This window comes from Lepisma saccharinum, chromosome 5, assembly GCF_977018435.1.
Source record: "Lepisma saccharinum chromosome 5, izLepSacc3.1, whole genome shotgun sequence".
Lineage (NCBI taxonomy): Eukaryota > Metazoa > Arthropoda > Insecta > Zygentoma > Lepismatidae > Lepisma > Lepisma saccharinum.
The window spans coordinates 98143472-98171149 of record NC_139233.1 but is presented as its reverse complement, the minus strand read 5'-3'; the positions used below and the strand labels follow the sequence as shown (position 1 = coordinate 98171149).

Sequence of the window (27678 nt, the reverse complement as noted above, 5' to 3'; positions counted from 1 at the left end):
GGTTCGAATCCTCAGCAAGAAATGGTTATTTCAATGTTTGTTGTTATTATTTTACTTACATAATTATAAAAATTAATAATTACATACACAAAGAAATAATAATTTTATTTCAATAATTCACTATGCATCCTCATCGTCATTATTATCACATAAAGCGAAAGCCTTAAAGGTAGCAAGAAACGTAAAATATACGAAATAGTAGTGGTGTCAGAAATGATATTTCTGTGGATTTAGCGAGACATGGGAATGGGAGTAGTTAGGAAACAGATGAAGACTACATCTACTCTACTTACGTCTTATTTGAAACGAAAAGTTTCGCCATTTGGGCAAATCTGGTTTCAAAAGAACTAAAATGGCAACAGTATTAGAACTGGACTTCTTGCAGGTTCCGAAGGAAATATTGGTGAAGCGCCGATGCTGAGAGGGGAGGGGGCAAGAAGGGTGCTTCACGTGTTACAAAAGTAAACAACGGTTTGCGGGAGGGACTGTGCAGTGCGAGTTTTGTGAGTGGTGTCTTCCGTCTTTGTGTTGTTTTCTTGCATTGTCAATTAATTAACAAGCGGAATGGAGCTTGCTCCGAGTTCCGAGGTGGCGGGTTCATCCTATCTGAACAGTGTGTGTAATTGTAATTGTGCGATAGAAGATATTTTGAAGCAATCTTTTGGTTCTTTCCTTTTCAGAAAAAAGCGAAATTGTGGCGAAAGGGAGGCCAAAGCTATTTTGAACGATTAAAAAAACCAAGTTGTCTGCTGGATATGACCGACATTTCAATGTTTCGTGGTATAACGACTATCCGTGGTTATGTGGATGTGCGCAGTTGTCGAAACTGTTTTGTTGGCCATGTACTCTATTTTCGGGTGAAAAAAGTGTGGAATTCAGGTGTGGATAACATGGACCATGACCATGACGAACCCAAAAATTCAAATTGAAATGAAAAACTTCACTTTATGACAGCATCATAGAACTTTTTTGATTTGATTTGATTGATTTTTGCTAATTTGCGAAAATGGGGATGAGTGATGATATGATGAAATTGATGAATAGACATCACAAACGTCCATGCCCAAGTCAGGATTCGAACCCGGGACCACAGCATCATATAACTATTTTCAAAGAAGAGTCGTCGGATTGATCTGCTCTATAAGTAGCCTTCGATGTGTCTGTAAGTATCAAATTACGTATTTCTTTATTAGGCTAATGTTTATTGTGTCAACAACCAATGTTTGCGATTTTACTTTAGTCCATATGTCAACATTTTTTTCCCTGGTTAATAACTTTACCAAAATCTAGTATTGAATTGCAGACGTACCAGATTAATATTATATGAACTACTTCGAAGACATGGGGGGGGGGTCATGAGGTGGGGAGGCGCCCAAGTCTTACGGCTCCTCCCTTAAATGTCCTGATAACCGGTAACACTTTTAAAAATCCCACGCCACGCCACTGGGGGAGCTCCAAATTGGGAGCTGCAACTAGACGTTTCATACTGAAGGTGACATTTCATCTTTTCAGATGGTCAAACGGAAGCAATGAGACCAAGGAAACATGGATACAGCTATTGCAGCTGTGAGTAAGAAAGAAATGGGAAATTTCAAGGCATCGAGCATTTTTTGTGTTCCACAGACAACATTAGAACGACATGTTAAAAAGTATAAGTCTCTTAATGAAGGGGAGGACTGTGACGAGGTTACTGTAAGAAAAAAATCTCGGCAGGAAACAGGTGTTGCTTTCAGTTGTGGAAGATGATCTCGTGAACTATTGTCTTACGATGAAAAATGTTTCTTCGGGTTGTCTACGAGTGATGTAAGACGTTTATCCTACCAGTTGGATGTTCGCAATGGTATACCTAACACATTTTCAAAGGCAAGTGAAAAGGCAGGGAAGAAATGGTTGAAGCTGTTTTTACATCGTCATCCACAACTAGCAGTTAGAACACCTGAAGGACTGTATAACGTTCGAGCCATGTCATTCACCCGTGAAGCAGTGGATCATTTCTTCAATTTATTCGAACCGGCTATGGATAAAATCAGGCATTCCCCAGTACGGCTCTTCAACTGTGATGAGACGGGTATTGTGGGTTGGAGGTGCTGCACAGGACCTAGGAGATAGTAGCGTGAACAGAACTGATTCTCAACCCACAGAGTCATCCAGAAGAGTGCACGCTCTGCTGTGTGTGGTAAACAAAAAAGTTCAATAGGAGGCTCCTCTTGTAAGAAATTGAAACTTGCCCAATGTAATAGACTCAGGTTCCCATAATTCAGAGACTACTGCATCAGATGACTGTGCTACGGCTGACACTGAGTGCTTATATTGCAGTGGACTTTTTTCCTCAGGATCATCAAGAGGAAGAATGGGTGCGATGTGTAGTGTGTTACATGTGGGCTCATACTCTGTGTGCCGGTGTGGAAAAAGATATTTTCATTTGTGAACTATGTTCTAATTGAGGCAATTTCCTGACTCTTTGCCTTTTTCTCACTAAACCAAAATTAATTACTTATCACTTCAGCACGATACTCAATAAAGATAGTCATCTCATGTATTCTTATGTCAAAGATTGTCTCTATTTCTCTGGATTTTTTCTGTACTCTAGATAGTACCAATAATTTCAATAAAGGGGCAGACATGACATGACAGATCCTTTTGTTCTTTCCCACGTTTCTTAGATGTGCAATAAATGGTAATATGACGAATGCCAGTTATAATTCTTAGATTTTCTCTTTGCAGTATTCTTATTCCATAAAGCAATCTCACATCCCTATATTCGTAATATGGTGAAAAGTAGTACTGTCAGATTTTTATTTTTCACTTTATGCATTCTACATGGTTGTCGATTTTGATGACTGCAATAGATCCACGGGGAATACACCTATCACTCATGCGAATATGAGAGACTTGCTTGTACTCATTTTTCCAGGATCACCATTTTACAAATACCTCCCCATATTTGGCAACTTACCCGTAAGACTTTCATGATGAAACTCATTAAGTAGGTCATTGTATGATAGGTTATTATAATATGATGGTACATTATACTTTTTGTAATACAAATATCTTAAAAATAGTTTTTGAATTCTTTCAATTAACAACTCCTGGGATTTATAATATGTAAACCAAACATTAGAACCATATTCAAGCTTACTTCTAACTAATGCATTATACAAGAGAGAAATACTATCTACATTAGTTAGATTCCTCGTATTTCTTATAAGAAAACCTAATGATCTAAATGCATTGTTTACCATGTAATACATGTTTGTTAAACATCATATTACTATCCATAATAATGCCTAAGTTCTTAATAGAGTTTATTCTTTCAAGCTCTTCTCCACAAATAAAATAGGAGATTTAGAGATATTTCTCCATAAAAGAACAATTCTTAATATTAAAATTAAGGTCATTGTTTATACTCCACTCATACACCATATCTAAATCTGTTTGAAGTTTCCTAATGTCTCCATCATTATTAATTTGTTTATAAATCTTCATGTCATCAGCATACATGAGACATTTAGAATATTCAATTTGTAATGGTAGATCATTTATAAACAATACGTGTACAAGAAGCAATGGTCCAAGATTCGATCCTTGTGGTACACTTGACTTCACAATATATTCAAACGACTTCGATTGTCTATAGGTTACATATTGTTCTCGACCATTAAGATATGAGGCTATGAGAGCAAGAAAATCCCTAGTCAACTCGAAACTTGAAAGTTTGCGTAATCAAATATTGTGATTAATTTCAGTCGGCAACGCGTCTGACTACCATGCTCAAGGTCCCGGGTTCGATCCTCGGCCGGTTCAAATCCGGGAATTTTTCTAACGTTGGAAGCGGCCCCGGCGCCCACCCAGCGTCGAATAACATAGGTACCTGGGGGAAACCCTGGGGGGTAAAGGCGGCCAGGGGCGTGATGCTGATCACATCACCCCCACTCACGACCGGATCAAGAAAGTGTGGGGCGTTACCCCAAAAGCCCCTATACACCTTCATGGCATGGTGCTAAGAACAGGGGAGCACTTTTACATTTTACCTTTTTTAAAGCCTTAGCAAAATCAAGATAGATCGTATGTATAGGTAATCGATTTTGAAATGCTGCATGAACATATTGAACAAAATTAATTACATTTGTTGTTGTTGACCTTCCAGGAATGAAACCATGTTGATTTTCATTTATGTAACATTTACTGTGATTCCAGATTCTTGTGTACAATACTTGCTCTAATATTTTTGTGGGCTCACAGAGAATTGCTACAGGTCTATAATTTTCTATTTTACAGTTGTCTCCTGACTGTGAAAAATTTGGCAAACTCGAGTTGATTTCCAGATATTCGGAAAAGTTTGATATTTTAGAACTAAATTGTATATAAAACTGAGTGGCTTCTTTAATATCTCTGCACATGCCTTCAGTAAATAGGGTGGAATTTTACAAGGACCACTAGCTCTCTTAGGTTTCAATTTCTTCACAGCATCAAAATATTCTTTATCAGTAATTATATGATTTGATATAGAATATGATACATTCATTTTAACATCATCATGAATATCATATGAGCTTATACCTTTCGCATATACAGATTTGAAAAAAAGACGCAAAACTATTTGCTACACTTTGACTTGTTTCTAATTTTCTATTTTCAAAAACCACAGTCTGTTTAATACAGTTATATCTCCCTCTTCTATTTTCTATAAAGTTCCAGAAGGATCTTGTATTATTTTTAATATTTTCTTCGGTTTCTTTAACATACCTAGAATAAGCCCTTCGTATCATTGTTTTAACTTTTTTCTTGTTTCTTTATATAACATGTTATTTTCTTCATTGCATGTCATGGATTTCCCAGTGTCTTTCATACATTTCCTATAATACTCTTTTAATTTTAATGTTTCTATAATCTCTTTTGTAAACCAACAGGGATATTTATTATTCCTGTAAAATTTTATTTTTGGTATAGTTGAATCAAATACAAAGTTCATTCTATCATAAAATAAATTAATAGCTGATTTGTAATATTTGTTTTATTTAAGTTCATAACTTCTTCTTTCATATCTCGGATCAGTTTGTAAATATCATCGAGAGTTAGCAATTCTGTCTGCACAGTTTCAAGGTGTTGACTTCTTCTTCTTTTTTTGCTACAAGGTTTACAACGCCATGTTTGCCCTGTAGATTTCATGTATTCGACATCAGTTTCTTTTAATTGGGCGCATTTTAAGTGACATAATTTCATACAGTCAATACATTGAACTTTCACTTCCTGTCATGACACAACTTTAGTACATTCGACACAGGAAGTAATTGCGATATCTCGAACGACTAGTGACTTCGCTCCACATAAATATTTTTGTGACTGGCAATACTGTTTGTTTATATTCTGCGTATCTTACCGCAAAGGCAAATATTCACTGAATTGCTGGCTTAACTCATCATTATAATGAATAATTTATATTCAGTGTGCATTAGTAATGATTACTGTTCTCCGTGTCTTACTTTTGTCGCCATCACTCAATTCAAACTTTATAATACTTTGTATGTAACGTTGATTACGCATAATATAAATGTGCAGCAATGAACTATGAAGTATGACACATATGTTTACAGCTATAAGTAAAACAAATCACTAATCCTGATTAATATAAATAAAACAGTGACATATTGCAAATCAGAATAATTTTACCCGTCTTTTACGAAGAGAAACAACATTGATCGCTTTAGAGTCAATATTATGCAGATCTCCTTATGACCTTCACACAACGCCACAGACTTAAGACGCTTTTGGTTCATAGTACTTCGAAAATAGTTGAAGAGGCGATGCAAATCACAAACTACTTTCAGCTTCATCGCTGGAAGACAGCGTCAAAAGCAAGTGCACTTTCTGCGGTTGTAACTATAGTGCACTATGCACAATGGAAAATAATCGGAACATGGAATATCTATGGAATATACTGTAGTTGTAAATCAAGTTACTACTTACATTTTGGATTTCTTCTTGAAATAGTAAAAGAGTTTCCAGTTTTTTTTCTCCATTCTTAACCCTGAGCTCAACAACATCCACCCACAACAATTCACTGCTATCTACTGAACAAATACGATCAATCTGTTTTCAAATCTCTTTCTTTTGTCTCTTTCGAATGCAAGTCATAGAGATAGCCAAAACGTTCCACATTCTGAAGTTCGTAACGTGAGGATACACATACTCAGGTGTAGAAACTAGTAAAGCGGTCAAAACTAATGATTTAACTGACCAAATAACAAAAAAAAATAAACCTGACCAAATACTGACAAATTTCTGATCAAATATTGACCTATTTATTTACACCATACCAATAAATTTCCATCCTAAAAGTAATACTGGTAATATATTTTTTTCTTTTTTTAATAATCTCGTCTCCACCATCCTGATAACTTTGCCATTACACATTTTTTAATGATAGTTTTCATAATTGTACAAAATTATGTATGGCAATAAAACAATTCTTTAAACAATAGTGTGTAGCAGATACTGAAAAGCAAAATACGTTGTCTTTTACTCAAAGTCACTCTTTTGAGATGAAAATCTTACACTGCCTTCTCAAGAGAGAACTTCAGACTGACAACGCAGGGGTGCGTCTTCATGCAAGCATGCCTTAAAGTAACAGATGACAATTTGTAATCTAGAGGGTTGAAGTCTGGGCTGCCAGATGGCACCAAAGGGGGAAATGCAATCAGGCACATTACTCTCAAGCACTGGAGGGTTGTTTGTGTGCCTTACGAGCTGGTGCAGAATCCTGCTGAAAGCTCCACTCCTTACCATGAAAAAGAGCGTTGCTGATATTCTTGACCATTATGTCCGTGACTGTCTCCTGGTTCATTCGGGCTGATGTTTTAGCCCTTTCTCGCAGAAATGGAACTCAGCGATGTCGAATTAGGTTGGTGACTCCCCTGGACCCTTCTTTCCTATTACCTTCTTATTAACTTGTGGTATACACAATGTCATTTTGCGTTTTGAAAGCCTTCTCAACAATAAAAGATTTTTCCATTGGTGAACAAAATTCCTCTGTGCCCATTTACTGTATCATTCTATCACTTCTGTAGCTCAACGAGAAATGACTCACTTAAGAAATGATTTCGTCACTGGTAGGAAATATGTCTTACCTTTAACTGAATTGAGAAAAATAAGAATCATTTCACTGGGAAGTGAAATGTGAAGTAATGGAGTAACATAATCATAAAAGTAACAATTGACAGTCATGAAAACACAAAAATACGGACTTTACTGACCACTTCAAAAATGACAAGTTACAAGATGAAAGAACTGACTTTTACTGATTTTACTGACAATTTTCCACCCCTGCATACATAGACAATAGACGCCGACAATGGAAGTTAAAAGTAGCTTACAATCCTGTGGAAAAAAATTGCACATATTTTTCGATGGATTGACTCACTCAAGAACACACGAACTACAGTATTCTCATGCATTTTCCTCTACTCTTGCATATAATCTTAATATACCATACGTTCTCTGTAATTCACTGTTACTTTGGAAAAATAAATACTGAAATAGAGTAAATACACAGACACACTAAACTATAAACACTCAACTGTGTAATTTCGTGCCTGTTGTATGCAAAGGGTGCAAAACTTTTTGACCTTAAATAAAATAAATCATTCAAACTAGAAATGTGTCGAAATAAGTATCTAAATGCTCTCACAAAGAATCCTCAGATATTTTGGGAAATTTGCATTATACAAATAATATTCTGTTACAACATGGAATCCTGTTGTAAGTTACACATTAGGCCCCTTATAGGGACGGCTCAAGAAAGAACTGTGGCGCCCGGGGCACCCTTGCCCCCCTCGCCCCCCGGTTTTGGCGTTCCTGCTCGCAGTGTAACTGAAATGTACATATATTATGCAATACAAACGAACATTCCACGCTCAAATCCCTACTCCCAGCACTGTATCAGCTGCAACTGTGGCGCTTCCAAAGATGGCGGTTTTACCTCGCCCCCTTCCTCTCATGACTTCATTTCCCTCGCTCAGAAAACACGCTTAGGCTCCCTTTTCCTTACTCTAATGGCAACGCTACAAGGCAAAAGGGAAAGAGGAAGAAGATGATGATTTGGCATTTTTATTTCTGTTCATATTTCAGTCCTCGTTCAAAATCGGACCCATGGCCATATGAACTTTTTGCTTACAATCACCCATACTACCATTTCCCAAAGTATTGCCACTTTCTCCCGAGACACCCTGTATGAAATATTTCCCCTACTGTTTGTATAGATAAAGGAAGGACAGAAAAATATTCTGTTTCCGAAATTGAAAGTACAACCCTTGCTTATAATATTAGGTTCAGAAAAGTAAATATATTCAAATGATACTGGTACGGTAATTGTATTGCACTTAGAAATAATAAAAACTGAAACATAATAACCAGTTACACAGCGGCGGCGCCAGGATTATTCATCTACGGGTGCTGAAGGGGTGCGGAAATAAATTTAAGGGGTACGCTTCTGAAAATAAGGAAAACATGAAACACGCATTCAACCTTTCAAAACTGGGGAAGCAAGGAGGTGCCAAAACTGAGGGGGGGGGGGGTGCAAGGACAATTTACTTTCCCTTAGTAGATAAGATTTAGCATAATGCGGGGGGAAAAATAGCATAAAGCGGAGGGCAACTGCATCCCTAATCGCCACCACTGATTAACATAAATTACTGACTGAAATTAAAATATATATGCGAAATATATAACTTTAGATTGACATTCATTTTCCATGGATGCTGCCCCCCACCTCCCTCCTCTTGGACGTCCATGATGATATATTAAGTCTTCTACTCCAAGAAAGGGGTCATGCAGTGTGAACATTCAGATACACGTTGCAGTCTTATTGAACTATGCAGTGAAATACAAAATAAAATCATCCTGCCCTTAAAAATACAATTTTTGAACCTTTTCAATGTTACCAATGGGGGTACAAAATACATATTAGATTATACCTTCCGTCTGCCACAAGACAAAACGCGAAGAGCACAGCAACTGTGCCATCTTTAAAATCCCTTCTGCCGCACCATCCCCAACAACGAACTGTAAAATTTCTTCGTGAACACTGGGCCTCTTCCTAACAGTTTTTGAAAAAGCTTGAAATGGTACGTTTACTAGACATGTTACGTGGAACAAATACATAGAACGTATTAAGAAGAAAACTACCCTTCATAGTACAACTCGCATTAAATAATTTCCCGAGCACGACATGGTGATACTTTGAAAGCAGCTCCAGTGTAAGGAAGAACAAGTAGGCGGAAAATAAACCGTTTATCAACAATGCAGAAAGGAAAAAAACAAACATAACTCACATTAAGCTATAGGCAATTATCAAAAACAACGAACAGATCATTTGAAGAAACAAAAGAAGAAAAAATTAATAACAGCAATGCTGACGAAAGAAGGAAAAACTGTCGCTGATCTTTATAGAGGCTGCCGCCAGTACAGAAAAGTACCAGCACCTCTTTTAGTGCTTGTCTGTTGCATACAATAATAACGGTCTTACTTCAGTACCTATCATTCGGCACTCAATATGTCGACATGACATAATATTGCATATTAATGTTAGTGTTTTCAGTTGAACATAGGGGGTGATGAAGGGGGTGCGGAAGAAAATTAAGGGGCGCGCAAGCACTCCCTCGCCTCCCCCCTTGCAGCTCCACCTCTAAAGTAAACAGGAACACGAAAGCAGAGGTTATCTCGATATAATCATTCAACTAATTGGGTCTAATTCCCTTTCAACCAGGTATTGTATTTATGCTGCAGTGGGCAGTGAGACTCATTGTATCAGATTGTTTCCAAATGAAACAATAATGTATTGTTTTAGGTAGAATGCGTGGACGTCTTAGGATATCTGTATTACTAATCATGTTCCCATGAACTACGACATAGCTAGTTCGTAGGAAGTAAACGGTCATCTTACCCTGATAACATTCCTGACTGCAACGAAACACAAAGACGTCATACTGTCGTCACTCTGTGGATGACTTCATTATTTGTTGGTGCTTGAAGGAGTACAGCTGCAGCAGAATGAAGCTCTTGATTCTCCTGCTTTTAGGCCTATGTAAGTATTATGTTTTTGAGATATTCTTTTAACTTTCTTAACTATATTACACCAGAAGCACAAACAGACCTATAGAATTTACTTAAGATTCGAGTTGAGCTATTTTAATGTGAACTATACTTCATCCAACGGATGATAGGTCATAACATAAGCGACTTACGAAATTATGCGTAAACAGAATCTAGTTATTGTAGATTAGACACACGATGTACTACATAGAAATTTTCAGCGAGAAATGCAGGCTCGACCAGGACTCAAACCCGGATCTGTGGCATACGGTGCTATTGGTTTAGCCACTGAGCTACCGAGCCTACCTGGCTTCGCGTGAGACGATTCCACGAAGGTAAAACAGCGATAGCGAAAAATCAGGCGGGGCCAGGCCGGCTCGGTAGCTCAGTGGATCCAAAAATGTATGAGTATTTTGGAAACGACCTCAGTGTTGTTTAGCAACATTAATTGTATATTTGTGGTGTGAAAGTGTAAACAGATATTTAATATATGAAGAAATGTATATCTTTATTACAGGTACAAATGTATGTTAAAGCCAAAAATCTTGTATAAGATAGCGAAAATAGGACTCTTACTAAATACAAATGTTAAAAATTCTATACAATACTTCCATCAGAAATTATGTAAGTAAACAGACCTCTTCGTATGCATATATGCTGATAAAAAAAAAGTGGTTAGAGCAATGGCACGGTGTGCCAGAGACCCGAGTTCGAGTCCAGGTTGAGCCTGCATTTTTCGTTGAAAATGTTTACGTAGAATCTAGTTTGTTTTAAAGATGTCTGCATGGCTTAGTGCAGTGGTTCCCAAAGTGTGCGCCGCGGCGCGTTGGGGCGCTCTGGCTGGCTTATAGGGGCGCCGCGGAATGTTCCAATATTTTCACTGAAATGACACTTACTTGCTGGTCTACACATGGTTTTAGATATGATTATTCTACATATGTGCTTATTTAGTACTGTTTACACGTAAAATGTTTCTTAATTTGAAATATGTTTTTATTTTTTAACTAAAGGCAACGAACCTAACCACACTAACTGAGCGTTGCAAGTGTTAAATAGGCCTACATTCTAAATTTCGGCGCCACGGAAAAATTTTCAAACACTAAGGGTGCCGAGAAACGAAAAAGTTCGGGAACCTTCGGCTGAGTGTGTTTATACCAGGACTTACGATCTCGCCATTGTCGGTTCCAGGTTCGCTACCTCGTGTGGGTATGGGTGTTTTTTAATTAGTGTCAATCATCACTTTTGCCGGAGTGGTTACAACAGCGCCTTACGACGCCAGGGGTCCTGGTTTCGAATCCAGGCCTGGGCATGGTTGTTCTTTGTGAGTGTCCTTCATCAATGTCACCATTTCATCACTTATACTCATTTTCGCGATTAGCCAAGAGTGGAAGAAAAGCGAAGTAAAATAAATCAAATCAGTTAATAATCAATTTTATGTAAACATCGCTTGCATTGTCGCAATAAGCACAATAAGGCAGAGAAAAGAGGTACGATAAGATAAATACAAAAGTACAGAATCTAGTTAACAAATATCTATTGTGTAGTGGCGTGAAGGTAACGTCGTCGCCTTGTAACCAAGGGCTGCCGGGTTCGATCTCCGGTCAAGGCGCATAGTAGTTCGGATTTAACTTTAAACTGTAGGTCTTGTCCCGATTAGCCTATCTATAGAAAACAAAATCTGAATATATTTATTTAACTTATTTATAATGGATAATACATTGAGTTGATGACAAATAGCTTAAGCTGGGTTGTTATTGCGATGCTTCTGATACATGTGAAGTAGGCTACGTACAATATATTTCTCAACTAAAACCCTGTTTTATTTTGTCTTTCGTTTCTTTGAAAGACAGTATGTATTTTGTATAATTTATTTTCGCTATCAAGCCAATCAGTTCTTTTGTTTTCAAAAACTATAGTGTGGCGGTTCACTAGAAGACAGAGGGGGCTTAGGTCTCCGAAACTCTTGCATTCCAGCGACACCTAACCCTCCTTTTTACAACTATTGTTACCAAACCCGTGTAACATTTTCTGAGTTCAGGTTCACCTATTTCGTCTATTATAATAGCACAAATCTTTTATCCTTTGCATACTGGAATATAAAAGCACAGTGTCAGAATACAACATAGAAAATATGGAATACATGAAATTGCGTGAAGGACATAGGGAGGAAGAAAACTGGGAGTTAACATTTGTGTGTGTGGATCTGCAAGAAGTGCTTCCCCCGTTTGTTGAGGAAGACAACGTGGACAAAGGATGGTGCAAGTGGACTGACCATTGGACCACGGGGCACGAAGGAAGGAAAGTGTGAAATAATTGTGTAATTCAATGGCTTTTTTTAAGGAAACGCGGCGAAAATGTGGCGTCTTCGTTTTTTTTTTCTTCCTTGATCTCTCCCAAGTAATGCAGCCTGTGGCAGGAGAATGGTGTGGAAAAGGTGAAATATTATTTTAGTAAATATTGTGCAAAGAGCAATACACCCCGAACTGAAAACACAAAGAATCCAAATTAAGTTTTCCTTTCACCAAAATAAAACACACAATTTTAAGATGTCTTAATTGTAAGACAGTTGCTTCCCTTCGTAGAGTCGTCGCAATGCTTCAAATTTCACAATTTGCCCCGGTTGTTGGCAAGAAGAGCACACAATCTGTCGTGTGAAGCTCATTTTGCTTCCTGACCTCGTCTTGGAAGTCGGAGAAAAAGGCAATTGGGCGCGTTCCGAATGTCACACGAGTTTAACGCGTTAAACGAGTTATGGCCACTGGTCGTTTCACAAGTTCTGTCGTGAACTTGGTGTTCGTTATGGCTTTCCTTAAGTCGATTTCCGTGCGATGCGTGAAGATCGTTCTTGCACGAACCGGGAGGCTGCTTTGTTCAGTTCAAAAATCGTCTGCTACTTGCAGACAATGCGTGTGCATGATAGTTTCAAACTGCACTAGTTCGGAAAATACTAATTTGAACAGAGAGAGATACGTAGCAACTTGCGCAAGTTGTGTGTGCATCAACTGTTCTTAAAATGTGATTAAAATGAGGAACAATCCCAGCAGTATTATTTCTGTCAGAAGGAAATGCCTAACGCTGGATGCCATGTGGAAACTTTCCATAAACAAAATTCTGCGATTTCGTCTAGAGCGTTTCTGTAGTCTGTGAAATAAATGGTTTCACCAGGTTAACGAGCCCAGCTATCTTCGGTGAATTTGTTCGTTGTTAAGTCCAGCTTTCGACGAAAGCATTTTCCTTAGAATTTTTCTTAACATTTATGCCACGAACAAAAAGCTACCCGTGTAAAGTGAGAAATGTTATGGCATTTAAGATGCCATGGCATATTTCATGGCATTTCTCAAGGATAGAACCGGCTCTATTTCCGTAGCAATTTTCGTAGCATAACCAATCAGAAGCGACTTCATGGTCACGAGTGCAGTTGTAATGGCAGCCGCGTGAGATGTAACCAACGTATCACTTCACATATTTAAAAGATGATAACTATTCAACCGAGAGGAATATTGCTTCGTATTACATGGTTTTAGGTAGATAAAAATGGCGCTGATTAAATACATAATTTACAACGTTTACTATACACGTATGAAATAATATTTTAGCATTTTCAATTGTAAACACCGAGCACACAGCATTGACGGTGTAACTCGACGTGCCTTTCGTGCTGTATGTATTGTACATTGTAATTGAAACAGCTAACCGAAATGTTCCATGAAATGCTTTCGTGTAAAGTACTAACTGTTATAAGATTTTTGGAAGCATTTACGTAACATTTATGCTAGCAAAAATGTTGAAGGAAACGCTTTCGTCTAAAGCCGGCTTTAGAACTACACTCTTTCCCTCGAATCACTGGAGCGAGCGAAAGAAAGGAAGTCTCTACGGAAGTGGTGACTTGAGAGTGCTCGACCAATGGACGTGCGAGAGGGGAAGTGAGTGCAGCTACCAACCACTTGCAGCAGATCACACTGCTTTGCTCCAGCAACTCCCTTTCTCCCCTTCTCTTATCTTATGCGCCGCCTGGCTCCACAGATTACACCTGCAAGGATGAAGTTGGGGGATGGGGGTAGAGGGGCTAGTTGTCCTACTGAGATCTGGTGTAATTCGAAGGGTGAAACTGTGGCGATGTTATATCACATTGTTTCTGTCATTTACAGGTGATTGGTATTTTAATAATTTTCAGACGCTTACTGCGTAGAAAATATCAAGAATGAACCACATATACGATCCTTTGGAAGTTCTCGATTGTTCGGGATCCCCAAAAGTGGGAAATATTTCCCGAATTTGGGACCTTGCCATGACAATTCACAAGCCGTCATTATGAATTACTTTTTTTTTACGGTAACCTTCGGCGCCTAAAGGAACAGATTAACCCTCTGCTGGGCACGTTGGAAGTAATACGTGGATGGGCACTTGGGGTCTTTTAAGACCCCAGTTTTATGTTTTAAGGAAATTGAAATTGGTGGATAATATATTGCATGCAAATCATTACTGTAATTCAAATAAGTGTTTTTACCTTATTTTTTATTATAGTAAGATATGTCATACAGAATGAACTTTATTAGAACAATAACTCTTCATATGATACTTCCTACACTTGGATCTACGGAAAACGGGAGTCTTTGCGATAACACTGTGCACCGAGGCCAACCAACAATCCAATTCTGAGAATCAGGGAACGATACAAAAGTTGATACCAAATTACCGAATGTATTGTTTACATTTCAACTTTGGAAGAACATGGCCTCCCCGATGGCGCAGTGGTTGCGTAGTCGCCATGTAATCAAGGGGTCCCGGGTGCGTATTTCACATATGCACATTGAAATAGAGATTGGGGGCGTGGCTTGTAATGGAGACGTTTCTGGTTGGCTGGTATATTTTTTTCTTTATTGAGTACTTCTATGGCGTGCCTAACAATTGACTACAGGCTTGAACTTGTTGAATGATGTAAACCACTTATATTTTCCTTTTCCGTCTATTTTCTACTTTTTATACATTGCTTTGATCTTTTCTACATCATTCTATTGTAGTTCACTTTCACTAAATCCATACTTATCCTCCAGCGATTTATTTATATTTCTTCACCTTGTGCTGCCATCTACTTTTCTTTTTTGAAACTCCTCTCTTTTCATCTTGTGTTGTTTCCAGTATGTAATATCTGGTTTGTAACAACTTCTTTACAAAACAAATAGTATCGCGCTTATATAGTCGAAATTAAGGTTTTGGCGCTACTCAAGGTTTTGACAGATTTTTAAAGTAAGAATTAAAAATGTTCCTTGTTTGCATCTGACGAAAAGCGGAAAATGACCCAATATATTAAATAATTGTATAAGAATTTTCATCCAACGCAACATTTTAAAAAATATTGCCTCTTTTATTTCCAATAAGAAAGTCTATTCGCTTTTCGAGTATTGATTACTATCCGATTGCGTTGTAATTTTCCCAGTAGATGGTTCTGCTTGTAGTCTGTGGTTTACAGAAAGTGTTCGCACAAGTCAATGAAATAAATGCCAGTGTCCTATCCTGTATCATTGAGGCAGTCTGCTAGCCAATAGGGAGCATTCATACACAAAACCACGCCACCCATCTCTATTTCAATGTGCACATGTGAAATACGCGTCCCGGGTTCGATCCCCTGTGGAGGCACATAGTGGTTCGGATCCCACTTCAAACTGTAGGTCCAGTCCCGATTAGCCTTACTGTGCATAAAGTGTACTTAAAACAACAAATAAATCAATCAATCAAGCAAGAACAATAGATATCCGGGAAACGGCACTTGTTGCGTAATACTGGCCAGCCAGACCAACCGACAATCATAATTCTGAAAAACAGCAAATTATACTATAATAATAATAATGCAATATAATAATAATAATAATATCGAGCGGTAGAAGAAACAATAAATCCAAATATTCATTGGGGTCCTCAAAGATCCCAAGTGTCCGTACGAAGTGGCATTATATTTAGGACCAATTAACGAAAAAAAGGGGAACACTTTACTTTTTTTTTTTTTTTTTTTAGTTTTTCGATTAAAATATGGCGATGGTATAGAAAATAAATCAAAATAAGATATTTCAACCGTTGGTGACACAGGTTTATATAATTTAGTCGTTACCCTTGAAAAAACACATGTGGGGTCTCAAAAGAACCCACGTGCCCAGCAGAGGGTTAAGCGGTCTCTTCTTGATATCTGTGCCCATGGTGAAAAAGTTTAAGAAAAACTAAGACCTATTGATAAACAATTTTTAGATGTTTATGGAAAGGGAGCTACTCGAATCCAGTTCCTATATATAGTCTAAACTTAAGGGGGTTCTAAAGCCATGTTAAAGCATAGGCCCAAATTTGAATGGATGAGCGTACAACTAATATAGATTCGGTAAGGAAGAAATTTTCCGATATAAAAGATTGTTTTATTCACTAGAACATGTGAACCTTATAATTTTGTTAAGATTAATGATATTTAAGTAAATAACAGAAAATAAAAGGTCTCCGTCATGTTCAAACTTCTGCGTACAGATGGCGCTGAAGTGGTAGTTTTGTCAATACCGGTGCATTTTTTTTTTCTTTTATGACTAGTATGGAAGATTTCGTGGTGAAACAAAGATCACATGTTCTTCCCGCAAGCATCTAAAATACTATGTGAAAAAATGAAAACATTTCGTACCTTGAGAGAGTAGTGCATATCATTAAAATTTTTGAAGTGGCGTTTCGTCGCAATATACTCCGTGGTGCAGATTTTAGCCAACACTGTTGCCGAGATTTCACTCTGTGCTTTCTAACGATATGATCAATGCAAGTGCTTCAAAATTGTGAAAGTTAAACCAAGTTACCAGAGAATAACGAATCCAGTAAATGTTGGAAGAAGGAAACATCGGAAAAAACGGAAAGGTGAGTATTCTATTTAAATGTTTGTTGCTTCATCCATCAAAAGCAAAACGTTTGCAATATGCAAGAATGATGCAGAATGTATGATTTATTTACATGTTGAGGAAATACCTTCCGATATAATTTCTGTGAGAATATCGCTTCGACGTGTCTACATTTTCAACGCAGCACGCATTTTATTTTTTCCTTACAAACGAAGTTGATAAATCTTTGCAATTGTAAAATCAGAAGAACATGTTATTTTAAATTAGGCGTAATGAAGATATTACAGTTTTGTGATTATTACTAGAGCATGAAATACCTTGATATAGATTATATTCTGGCATTAAATCGATATTGCACAAAATGCTCTACTATCGTTCTTGGGAGATTATTTTCGTATTTCACTGGTGCTATTCAAATGTACGTACATCGGAATTTGTATTACAAATCAGTCGTTCATTATAGTTTCACTTTGCCCTTGTACAAGGTTGGAACGAGTTGTTTCTGGCCTGTTTTGAACAAGATTTTTCTCCTTTATATATACATATATAGCTCGCAAGTGTTAAATGCATTAAGTAGGTTAAGCTAAGTTAGGTTGGATTGGAATAGATTTAATGTCAGATCCCCGAATTTTGTGCAAGTTCTGGACAACGTTCTGTTATCTTCTTTCACAGAATCAGGTAAGAAAACAGGTTTTGTAAGTCATATAAAACTCTTCGGTTTTCTCGTTCTTTCATAATTTTGAACGCCTTGTAATGGTAATGCAGCATTTCCAATAAGTTCAAGCTTTATGTATTTAAAGTGTAAAAGTACACCCTAACAGCTAAAAGAGTAAAGTCCTAACAGTCTACCAAACAATAGTTTGCGTGTTTACTGAGAATTTACAAATTAGTATAGATTAGGAAAGTTTACATATATTTTATAAGTGCAAAGCCAATCGTTTATTTGTGGGTAAGATTGATTGATTTTCAGAGAAATCATAATCTGTCCTGATTATGTTACGAATATTTGATTCAATAACCTACCGAAGTCCAAGTCATATTTAACATGCACTGTAAAGATAGATCTGAATCTGAGCTGATATAGTGAATCAAACCTTTAATAATTCTGTTATAACAGGACCACTACGTTAACAATTATGGTGTAGTTTAGATCAATTATATTCACATCCACTTACACAACATCTCTAAGTTGTTTTCATTTTATTATTAACTCAACTTGTCTCAGGTTGTAACAATGTAATGAAAATGTTTTGTTTTTTTTATCTTTGTTAAGTTCATAGTCTCATACACCATATTAACAATATTTTTATTTGCTCCTTTTTCAGATGAACATTTGAGAATCCATTTGATATATCTTCTAAGAATACCTTGAAATTTGTAAAAAGGACAACATATTTGACAAACAATGGCATCCCAATACCGTGGAACTTTGTGGATATGCTTGTATGGAATCAAAATCGTCTGTGGATTGTTTGACCTGTACACAATTTGCAGATACATGGTTGAATGGTGATGGTTTACAAGATATCAAAAGTCCAAAATATACTCAAGAAATTATGTTGCAAGACTTCTTAATATCTGGTTGCAAGTAGTCAGCAATTGGGAACGGTATATTAGAGAAACCGAAAATAAAGGGATTGGTATAACGTGTGTGTCTTGTCTGTCAAGTTATAGCACACATTCCTTGAAATTTTTGCTACTTCCAATTTTTAAGGGTAATTGCCCATCATTGCTAACTGAATGGGATAAAAAATATAGTTTTTGTAATCCTTTCATGCAATGATTTTTCAATGATTTGAATTTTATTCTAATGGTAATTATTACCATATTGTATCTTAGAAAACTTTTCTTACAATTCTTATCAAAGTAATGCTGAACTCTAAGATATCAACAGTGTTTGGAAAGTTACTTTTCAAAAGTAATTCAAAGTTAATCACTTGAGAAATTAATTCAGTTATAATTACTGTTGCTTTAAAAAGTATCTAATTTAGTTACTATTACAATAATTGTAATTATTACTTTATTCTAGATTAGTTGTATCTTTTAAGACATGGTTCAGAACATGAAATGCAAGCGCACTATTAATTTCATCACAGATGACCACCAACAACTTGGCATTAAGTTTCATATATAATTATAACTGCTGGTCTCCGTGTTGGAGTGGTTAGAACAGCGAGTTACGACGCTAGGAGTCTCTGATTCGAATCCCGGCATGGATATTCTTTGTATGTGATCCTGCATAAGTTTCATCATATTATCATTCATTCTCATCTTTGCGATTAGACAAAAATGGCAGAAAAGCATATTAAAATAAACTAAATCAATCAACCATATAATTATAACTAAGTTAATATATTTTATACGTAAATACAGAGGCAATAAAATCCACATCTTTTACTTAAAGATGAAAAAATAATATTTTATTGTATTTTTTTTGAGCAAACAATATATTATTCAGAATTACTGTTGAACTGTGGTATACCAATGAGGATTGTTGGAGATTATATAGCCTTATGTCGAAATTATTCTAATTAAAATACGCTTGGAAGAGATACATTCTGGTTCTTGGCAATAAATAAGATTGCTCTCATGGTCTCACGATTTCAATCCATTGTTTCAGGCGAGGATATGATTCAACAAATTGTAAAAATGGAACAAAAGAAAATTCCTTTCTATGCGAAAAAAGTAGTAATTGTACACTTCTGTTCAGATCAATTGGTACATACTTCAACTGTTCGACCCTATAAAGAGTGACACTTTATGTGAACAGGAGTGACAACTAACTTTCAATTTAGTTACTAGTTAGGTGGAAAAATAACTGAAGTTCAGGTACTAATTTCAAAAAGTAAGTAGTTTACAGTTAATGTTACTCGAAAATGTCACTGTTACTTCCAAAGACAGCTGCAGAACAAACCAGTATAATTCGTGAAGAACTGTGAAACAGGACTTTGGACATTGTGCGGAGGCAACTTGTGTAATATTGTACTTAAGTATTTTGAAACGAACAAATAATCACTCTGCTTCTCGTTTACCTTTATTCCCGGTTTTCAAATAAAAGCCTCCCCGATGGCGTAGTGGTAACGTCGTCGCCTTGTACTCAAAGGGTTCGATACATGGTGGAGGTGCATTACACAGTGGTTCGGATCCCACTTTAAACTGTAGGTCCAGTCCTGATTAGCCTATCTGTGCATAAAAAGAACTCAAAACATCAATTCAAGGTTTTCAAATAAATAATTTTCTTATAGCATAGTAATTTGAGCTTTAATTTCCATTGTAACACTGTTCAGCCTTGTTTCCATGTTAATAAAACATTAAAATGCTGACCAAGGAAAACTTTTATAGTATAAAAAATATGCATAAAAACGTAACGTTTCCGCCCTCAATTGTGAATATTCGTCTGCAGAAAACCCTGTTAGAGGGTGGAAACATTACGTTTTTATGTATATATGTTTTTATACAATAAAAGTATAAAAAGTCATGATTTTAATGTTTTTTTTAATTTCATCTTCAGTTTTCTTCCAATATTGCGAATAAGAACTTTTGCAGGTTTTAATATACCCGAAAATATTATAAACTAAAAGATTATTTGGTCTTATCGTCATCTGAGAAAATGGAACACTTTTTTGTATCAATTTGAATTCTGCAAGAAAAATACATTAAGAAACTGAAATTTACGGCCTTGTGGAAAAATTAACATTACTACTTTTAAGCATTTTTCAACAATGTTTATAATTGAAAAAATACAGGGTGCGGAAAATGGCGTTTCAACAATGAAAGCACAGTATTCTATCCAAGAATATTTTGAACGGTCACTCCATGCACAAGAAAAGAACTTCGCTGTAGTTACTAGCTTTCGCAGCATCGTGTACTGCTTCGCTCTGCCTACTCGACCCCCCCTTCTCTGCCGCTATGTGCAGCCTTGCTGCAGCAGAGATAGTCGGGACAGAGTATAAAGTCTCCAATCAATGGTAGAAAGTACTGTCATACAAAATGAAGTGTACAGTCATCGCAGGCACGTATCCAGAAATTCCTTTCGAGGGGGCTGAACAATATATTTTTAAGGGGTGTAGATACAAACTCACAAGTGTATGTTTAAGGCCAGTGGTGCCCTTTGGTGGCAAAACGGGGGGGGGGGAGCAAGTAAGTTTACTTTCTCTTGGCAGACAAGGCCTAGGCCTAGCATTAAGAGGCCATAGTGCGGAGGCAAAAAAATGGTAAGCAACTGTCCCCTAAATAGTAGCCACCGTTGAAGGCTGCCATTTTTATCACAACGTGTTTGTCCGTTTTGTCTTCTCATCAGGCATCAAAACATCTTTAGTGTCTTTGAGTGTTTTCACGAAGCTGTTACACAATGGATGTACAATCCACTCGACAATGCGAGATTCAAACTGTGGGCTGCGAACTGATTCGAGCCTGAACACCACTATTGTGTCTTGTCTACCCATGTTTGCAGCTCTTATACAAGCTGAAACCCACCAAACTGTACATATTCAGGCATAAGCACTCGCAAGTGTTCGAAATTGTCCGTCACAGCTTCCGCAGTCTTGTCATATATCGGCACGAGACAAAGGAAGTCATCTCGAATACAGCTGGATCCTGAAACAATTAATGCACAGTGAAAACCCTTCCGTTCCCAACACATCTAATGTTTCGTCTTCCAATATGATAAAATGCTCACTCATTTATCTCCAGTGGCGTGCCCAAGGGAGTGAGTGTTGGTGGGGGTCATAACCCTCCTTTGGCCCAGTATTTCTAAAAAAATGAATGTCAAAAGCAGAGAAAGATGGTAAAATAAGGACTGACTATCGAAAAGAGTATACGTACCCCCCCCCCCTTCGAAAATCCTGGGTATGCCAGTATAGCAACGGCACGATATACCAGAGACCCTGGTTCGGGTCCTGGCAGAGCCTGAAAATTGCGCTAAAATATCTACATATGCAACATCTTCCTGCTTTCTCTTCTTGACATTCATAAAATTTTCGGCTGTCCCTTTGTAGTAGTTAAGTGTTGAGTGTGTGTCAAACCCAGTTGGCTTAAATAAAAGACCTTTTTAACCCATGAAAGTCTTGGACTGCATACACAAAATTTGGCCCGGGCACAAATAAAATTACAGTTGATCTGTGCAACTTATTTATGTCTTAATAAACCGCCCCAATATCCGGTACTCGTGAAATGTTCACTTTAGAGACCTTCGATCTCTTCGGCTCATGCCCCGAACTAGCACTACACTGAGACTCCTAGTCGGCAATATCTTCAACTTCGAACACGAACTGGAACTAGAAGTAGACTTCCTTAGTTTACAGGAAATTGCGTCACTAGTCCTCTTCATTTTCGAATTACTAACAGATTCTGTTTACTGATCAACCGGGAAATTGAAGCCGGGTATTTATTTATGTCATATTCTAGAATGTTCCGCAGATAAAACCTTTCGTTAATGTTACCAGTATTTCGACTCCACCTCTTATTTAAGAGTGTTTCCTTTTCCGCTTTCCAAAGAATAAATAATACAAAGAATCGTCCTACTCATGGCAGGCTTTGTTGTGCAGCTTCTAAATGATGACAAATCTTTACACAATGATCGTGCTCGCTGCGACAACAACAATGAAAGAGCAATAAAAGTTTACGTGCAATATTGTCAACAAAAGGGTTATAGAACATTCTCCGTCTTGCCTCGGTAATTACGCTCCTTAAATTATCGTCACATTATTCAAGAAGCCAAAAACCTACTTTATCTTGTGTAAACTGAAATATTTCCTGAGGGCTTTGTTGTGCAGCTTCTAGATGATGACAAATCTTTACACAATGATCGTGCTCGCTGCGACAACAACAATGAAAGCGCAATAAAAGTTTACGTGCAATATTGTCAACAAAAGGGTTATAGAACATTCTCCGTCTTGCCTCGGTAATTACGCTCCTTAAATTATCGTCACATTATTCAAGAAGCCAAAAAACTAATTTTATCCAGTGTAAACTTATAGATTTCCTGCGGGAGCTCGACCCCCTGATCTCCACCTTGGATACGTGTTATTATCAATAAAATGGTTATAAAACATTCTCTATCTTGCCTCCATAATTATTTCTCTCCTTGAATTATCGTCGTATTTTTCAAGAAACCAAAAACCTAATTTATCTATTGTAAACTGAAAGATTTCCCGATGGGGGGGGGGGGGGTCGACACCTCTCCCTGATCCCCACCTTGGATACGTGCTATTATCAATAACAGGGTTATAGAACATTCTCCCTCTTGCCTCGATAATTATTTCTCTCCATCGTCACATTATTCAAGAAGCCAAAAACCTAATTTTATCAAGTGTAAACTGAAAGATTTCCCTGGGGAGGGGCTTGACCTCCCTGATCCCCATCTTGGATACATGCTATTATCAATAAAAAGGTTATTGAACATTTTCTGTCTTGCCTAGATAATTATTACTCTCCTCAAATTATCGTCACATTATTCAAGAAGCCAAAAACCTACTTTATCTTGTGTAAACTGAAATATTTCCTGAGGGCTTTGTTGTGCAGCTTCTAGATGATGACAAATCTTTACACAATGATCGTGCTCGCTGCGACAACAACAATGAAAGCGCAATAAAAGTTTACGTGCAATATTGTCAACAAAAGGGTTATAGAACATTCTCCGTCTTGCCTCGGTAATTACGCTCCTTAAATTATCGTCACATTATTCAAGAAGCCAAAAAACTAATTTTATCCAGTGTAAACTTATAGATTTCCTGCGGGAGCTCGACCCCCTGATCTCCACCTTGGATACGTGCTATTATCAATTACAGGGTTATAGAAAAATTTACCTTGCCTCGATAATTATTTATCTTCTTAAATTTTCGTCACGTTATTTTATTTCACACACACAAGAAACCAAAAAGACCCATTTTATCTAGTGTAAACCGAAAACTTTCGGGGGGCCTCGAGGCCCCCCTTGGATACGTGCCTGAGTCAACGCAGCATTTGCTTCAAACGAATTCACAAATTTTTTTCAATTATTTAAATTATTGTCCTCACTTCGCCCGTTTCTTGTTTGAATTAACTACACTTATAATTGTATTTTCTTCTCTGCGTTCTAAATATTAAAAAAAATACTTAATATAAAACAACGGATTTTATATTAATATTTCGACTATTACTACCTTCCACCTCTAACCAATATGGCTTCATCTCACATCGAGAACCCTTATCGACCAACCTGTATGTATCTGCCTTGATTACGCGGAGATCTGGCAACATGGCCCTCGGTTGCCATGCAAACGGTTCTGCCATCTGTTATCGAAAAATTACCACAAAATTGCCTTTAGTACGGCCTTAAAGCATTTTCGATTCAATTACAATTTTATGATTTGTAAAATAATAATAATAATAATAATAATAATAATAACAACAACAACAATAGACGATAAAATATAAGTGTCTATGACTGAAGGGTAAGACGTGAAATCTTACTCCCCCCTGAAAAAAATCCTGCGGACCCCCTTGGACAGAGTGTAGTGAAGAAAATCACAGAACTGTGATTTAATCACTGTGATTCGTGAATCACAACCACAATTGTGACTAAATTGAGAATCAAACTGTAATTAACTGTTACTTCTTTGTTCTCCTTTAAAATATCAGAGAGCAAAATTTAATAGCTCATTTTACAATATTGTGCTCCCAATTCACATGCTTTCAATACAAGGTTGTTTGCATTCATTTTGTTCCTAAGAATGCTACGTGATTCCTTTCACTCGAGACAACATTGGGTATCACACATAAGTTCAGTGCTGCCATCTGTGATGAATCAGCTTTACTACTTGCTTCCTGAGAAGGAAGTCGATTGTAACTGCTACGCAGTAACAAAATGCAGGGAACGCTTGCGTCACAGAATCACAAATAACTATAATCAGTAGGGGGCGGATTTATATGCACTAAAAGAAACAAAATATTCATGCAAATATGCACTAAAAAGGCCAAAATGTGCACTTAAAATATGCACTAAAAATTTTCGAAACAACCTATTTTAAGGTTCTGTTCGCGTTACACACAAACTAAATGTATCAGTAATTCACTGAACGCAATTATAGAAATGAAAGTGTGATAAATTGTGCTATTTAGGATCACCCACCAAAAAAATACAAATGGTTTTAGTCTCATATAACAAAATGTTTATATTACACGCATTTCTTTGTCTGGAGGCTCGCTCTACAACTGCAATATTGCAATTATAATAATATACGTATTTTGTTGCAAACACTATGCTCTTTTCGTTGCATTAATGAATATCTTATTCTTTTATATTAGCATTCAAATACAGTAGGTGTTATTTATCGTTGTTTTTTATGTAGACGGCATTAGAATACACAAATCCCCTTGACGCTATCTCAGTTTCTATAGGAATGCCATCTATCTCTTTCCAATTACTTTAATGGGAAAATTAGGACTTCAAATCACTACTACTTTCGTGGAGAAAATCACCAGAAAATCATGTTTAATCCTCACAAATATGTTGTTTGAATATTTAGCTGCAATCCATCGACAGACATAATCGCAAGAAGTTATTGTATAACGTCGTTCGTAAAGTAAGTTCCACTGATGAATACCGTGGCGCTGCAAGCGGGGCAGTGTGAATGCGCATGCGCCTTGTGTAGCCACAACCTTGATGAAGTGCAGACGTCAGTCTGAGGCAGGTTGGTCAGGATAGTAGTGCGTAGTGCGTTCTTGTTATGTTTCAGACAATCCAAACTCCCGCCACGTGTGAGGTGCGATCCGTGATCCGTTTTCTGGTTGCACGTAATGTTCCAGCTGCGGAGATCCACCGTCAGATTAGTGAGGTGTATGGAGAAGGAATAATGAGTGCTTCAATGGTAAGAAGATGGGTGAGACAGTTTCGTGGTGGACGGGTTAGTGTTCATGATGCAGAACGAAGTGGTCGACCGTCTGTTGTGAATCCCAATTTGGTTCGTTTAGTGGAAGAGCAGATTAGGGAGAACAGACGATTCACTTTGTCTGAGCTGTCATTAGAGTTTCCACAAATCTCCAGAACTGTGCTGTATGAAATTGTGACAGTGAATTTGAAATTTCGCAAATTTTGTAACCGTTGGGTCCCTCACCAGCTCTCCGAAAATGCCAAAAAGGAAAGAATGGGAAGTGCACTAGAGTTTTTGAAACGGTATAGTGAGGAGGGGGAAGAGTTGTTGGCGGATTGTGACTGGAGACGAGACATGGGTTTTGCACGAAACCCCAGAACAGAAACGAAGCACCATGCAGTGGAGGCACTCCACGTCACCGCGGAAAACGCAACCAAAACCAAAGCTTACAAACAAAAAAATCATGTGCACTGTGTTTTGGGATAGGCATGGAGTATTGCTTGTGGAATTTATGGAGCCTGGACAGCCCATCAATGCCTAAACCTATTGTGTGACACTTCAAAACCTGCGTCGTGCAATCCAAAACAAACGACGTGGCATGCTCAGTCGGGGTGTCATTCTCCTCCACGACAATGCTCGTCCGCATGTGGCAAATGCAACGCAGGAACTCCTGACGACCTTCCATTGGGAAAAACTACCACACCCCCTTACAGTCCTGATCTTGCCCCATCTGATTTTCATTTGTTCCTCCACCTTAAGGCATTCCTTGCTGGAAAACATTATGGTACTGACGAAGAACTGAAACGTGCAGTTTCCCAATGGTTCTCCATTCAGGCGGAAACGTTCTATGATAGGGGTATAACGAACTTGGTATCTCGCTGTGATGCGTTCTTGAATTCTTATGGCGATTATGTGTGAATGTTGTACCATGTATATATTCTCACCCCTATAAAGGTCATGATATTACTATTTATATTTTTCATTTTATTGCATGATGGAACTTACTTTCCGAACGACGTACTTTTATTATGTCTAATTTAAGAATGAAATACGATCATAGTGCATATCTTTATCATCTGACCATCATTCCCTCAGTTTCTACTTTCCTCTTATTTTGATCTCAAATAACAGAATGATCCTTCACTAGGTTATAGTGCAGCACTGTCCGCAAAAATTAACACAAGTTTATAAAAATCAGTGTCCAGGCCAGTAGCCTGCGGTGCTAAATCAGGCAGGGGAACACGTGACCTTCACTTGCCGACTCCCCTCCCATACCTGTCGTAATATAATACAGTAAACCAAGTAAAATTCAACAATTGTTGAAATGAACTAAATAAACATACGAAACATATGTTAAAAATTTTCAGAAGTGACATACATGAAGCACGTTAAAATTATGAAAATACCAATGTTAAAGCAAATATGATATAATGTAAACAAAACATTAAAAATAAATATTTCCTTTGATGATGCGCAACAAAGGAAAAATTAATAAAAGCAATTTATGATTGATCAGGAAAAAAAATGTTTTGTCGAATTGGTTTCATCTCTCCATTTGTAGATCAAGTTGACATTTTCTTTCTAGACTTGATCATTGTAATTCAAACGTCCTTAATGCAATAATGGCAATCAGATGGTCTAGTTTTTTTCATGACGTCCGCTAGATTTGTAGAAATTGTGACAAAATCTGAACCGTTCCAAACTCCCTCTTGGGATACAAACAAGGACAACAAAAATTTGCCACTGGAAAAGTATCCAGTTAATCATTTTACAGAGTTGTAGTAACTTGTTTGAAAATGCCTTGTGTACGATTTCGTTTCAGTTTCTAATTAGGTTAGGATAGGTGTATGTCTGCTGTCTTTCTGTAAAGTTCAATG

The 27678-nt window shown here is 37.3% G+C and overlaps 1 protein-coding gene across 1 annotated transcript in view; it reads left to right on the top strand.

Annotated features, from left to right (window-relative positions):
* Window positions 1–10026: 10026 nt before the first annotated feature.
* LOC145988434 (uncharacterized) overlaps window positions 10027–27678 on the top strand; it is a 102706-nt gene continuing 85054 nt past the window's right edge. Inside the window, exon 1 of the mRNA XM_083123326.1 lies at window positions 10027–10081. Within this exon, the coding sequence (XP_082979452.1) occupies window positions 10048–10081 (34 nt within the window). The 5' untranslated portion in view covers window positions 10027–10047. The remainder of the gene's footprint in view (window positions 10082–27678) is intronic.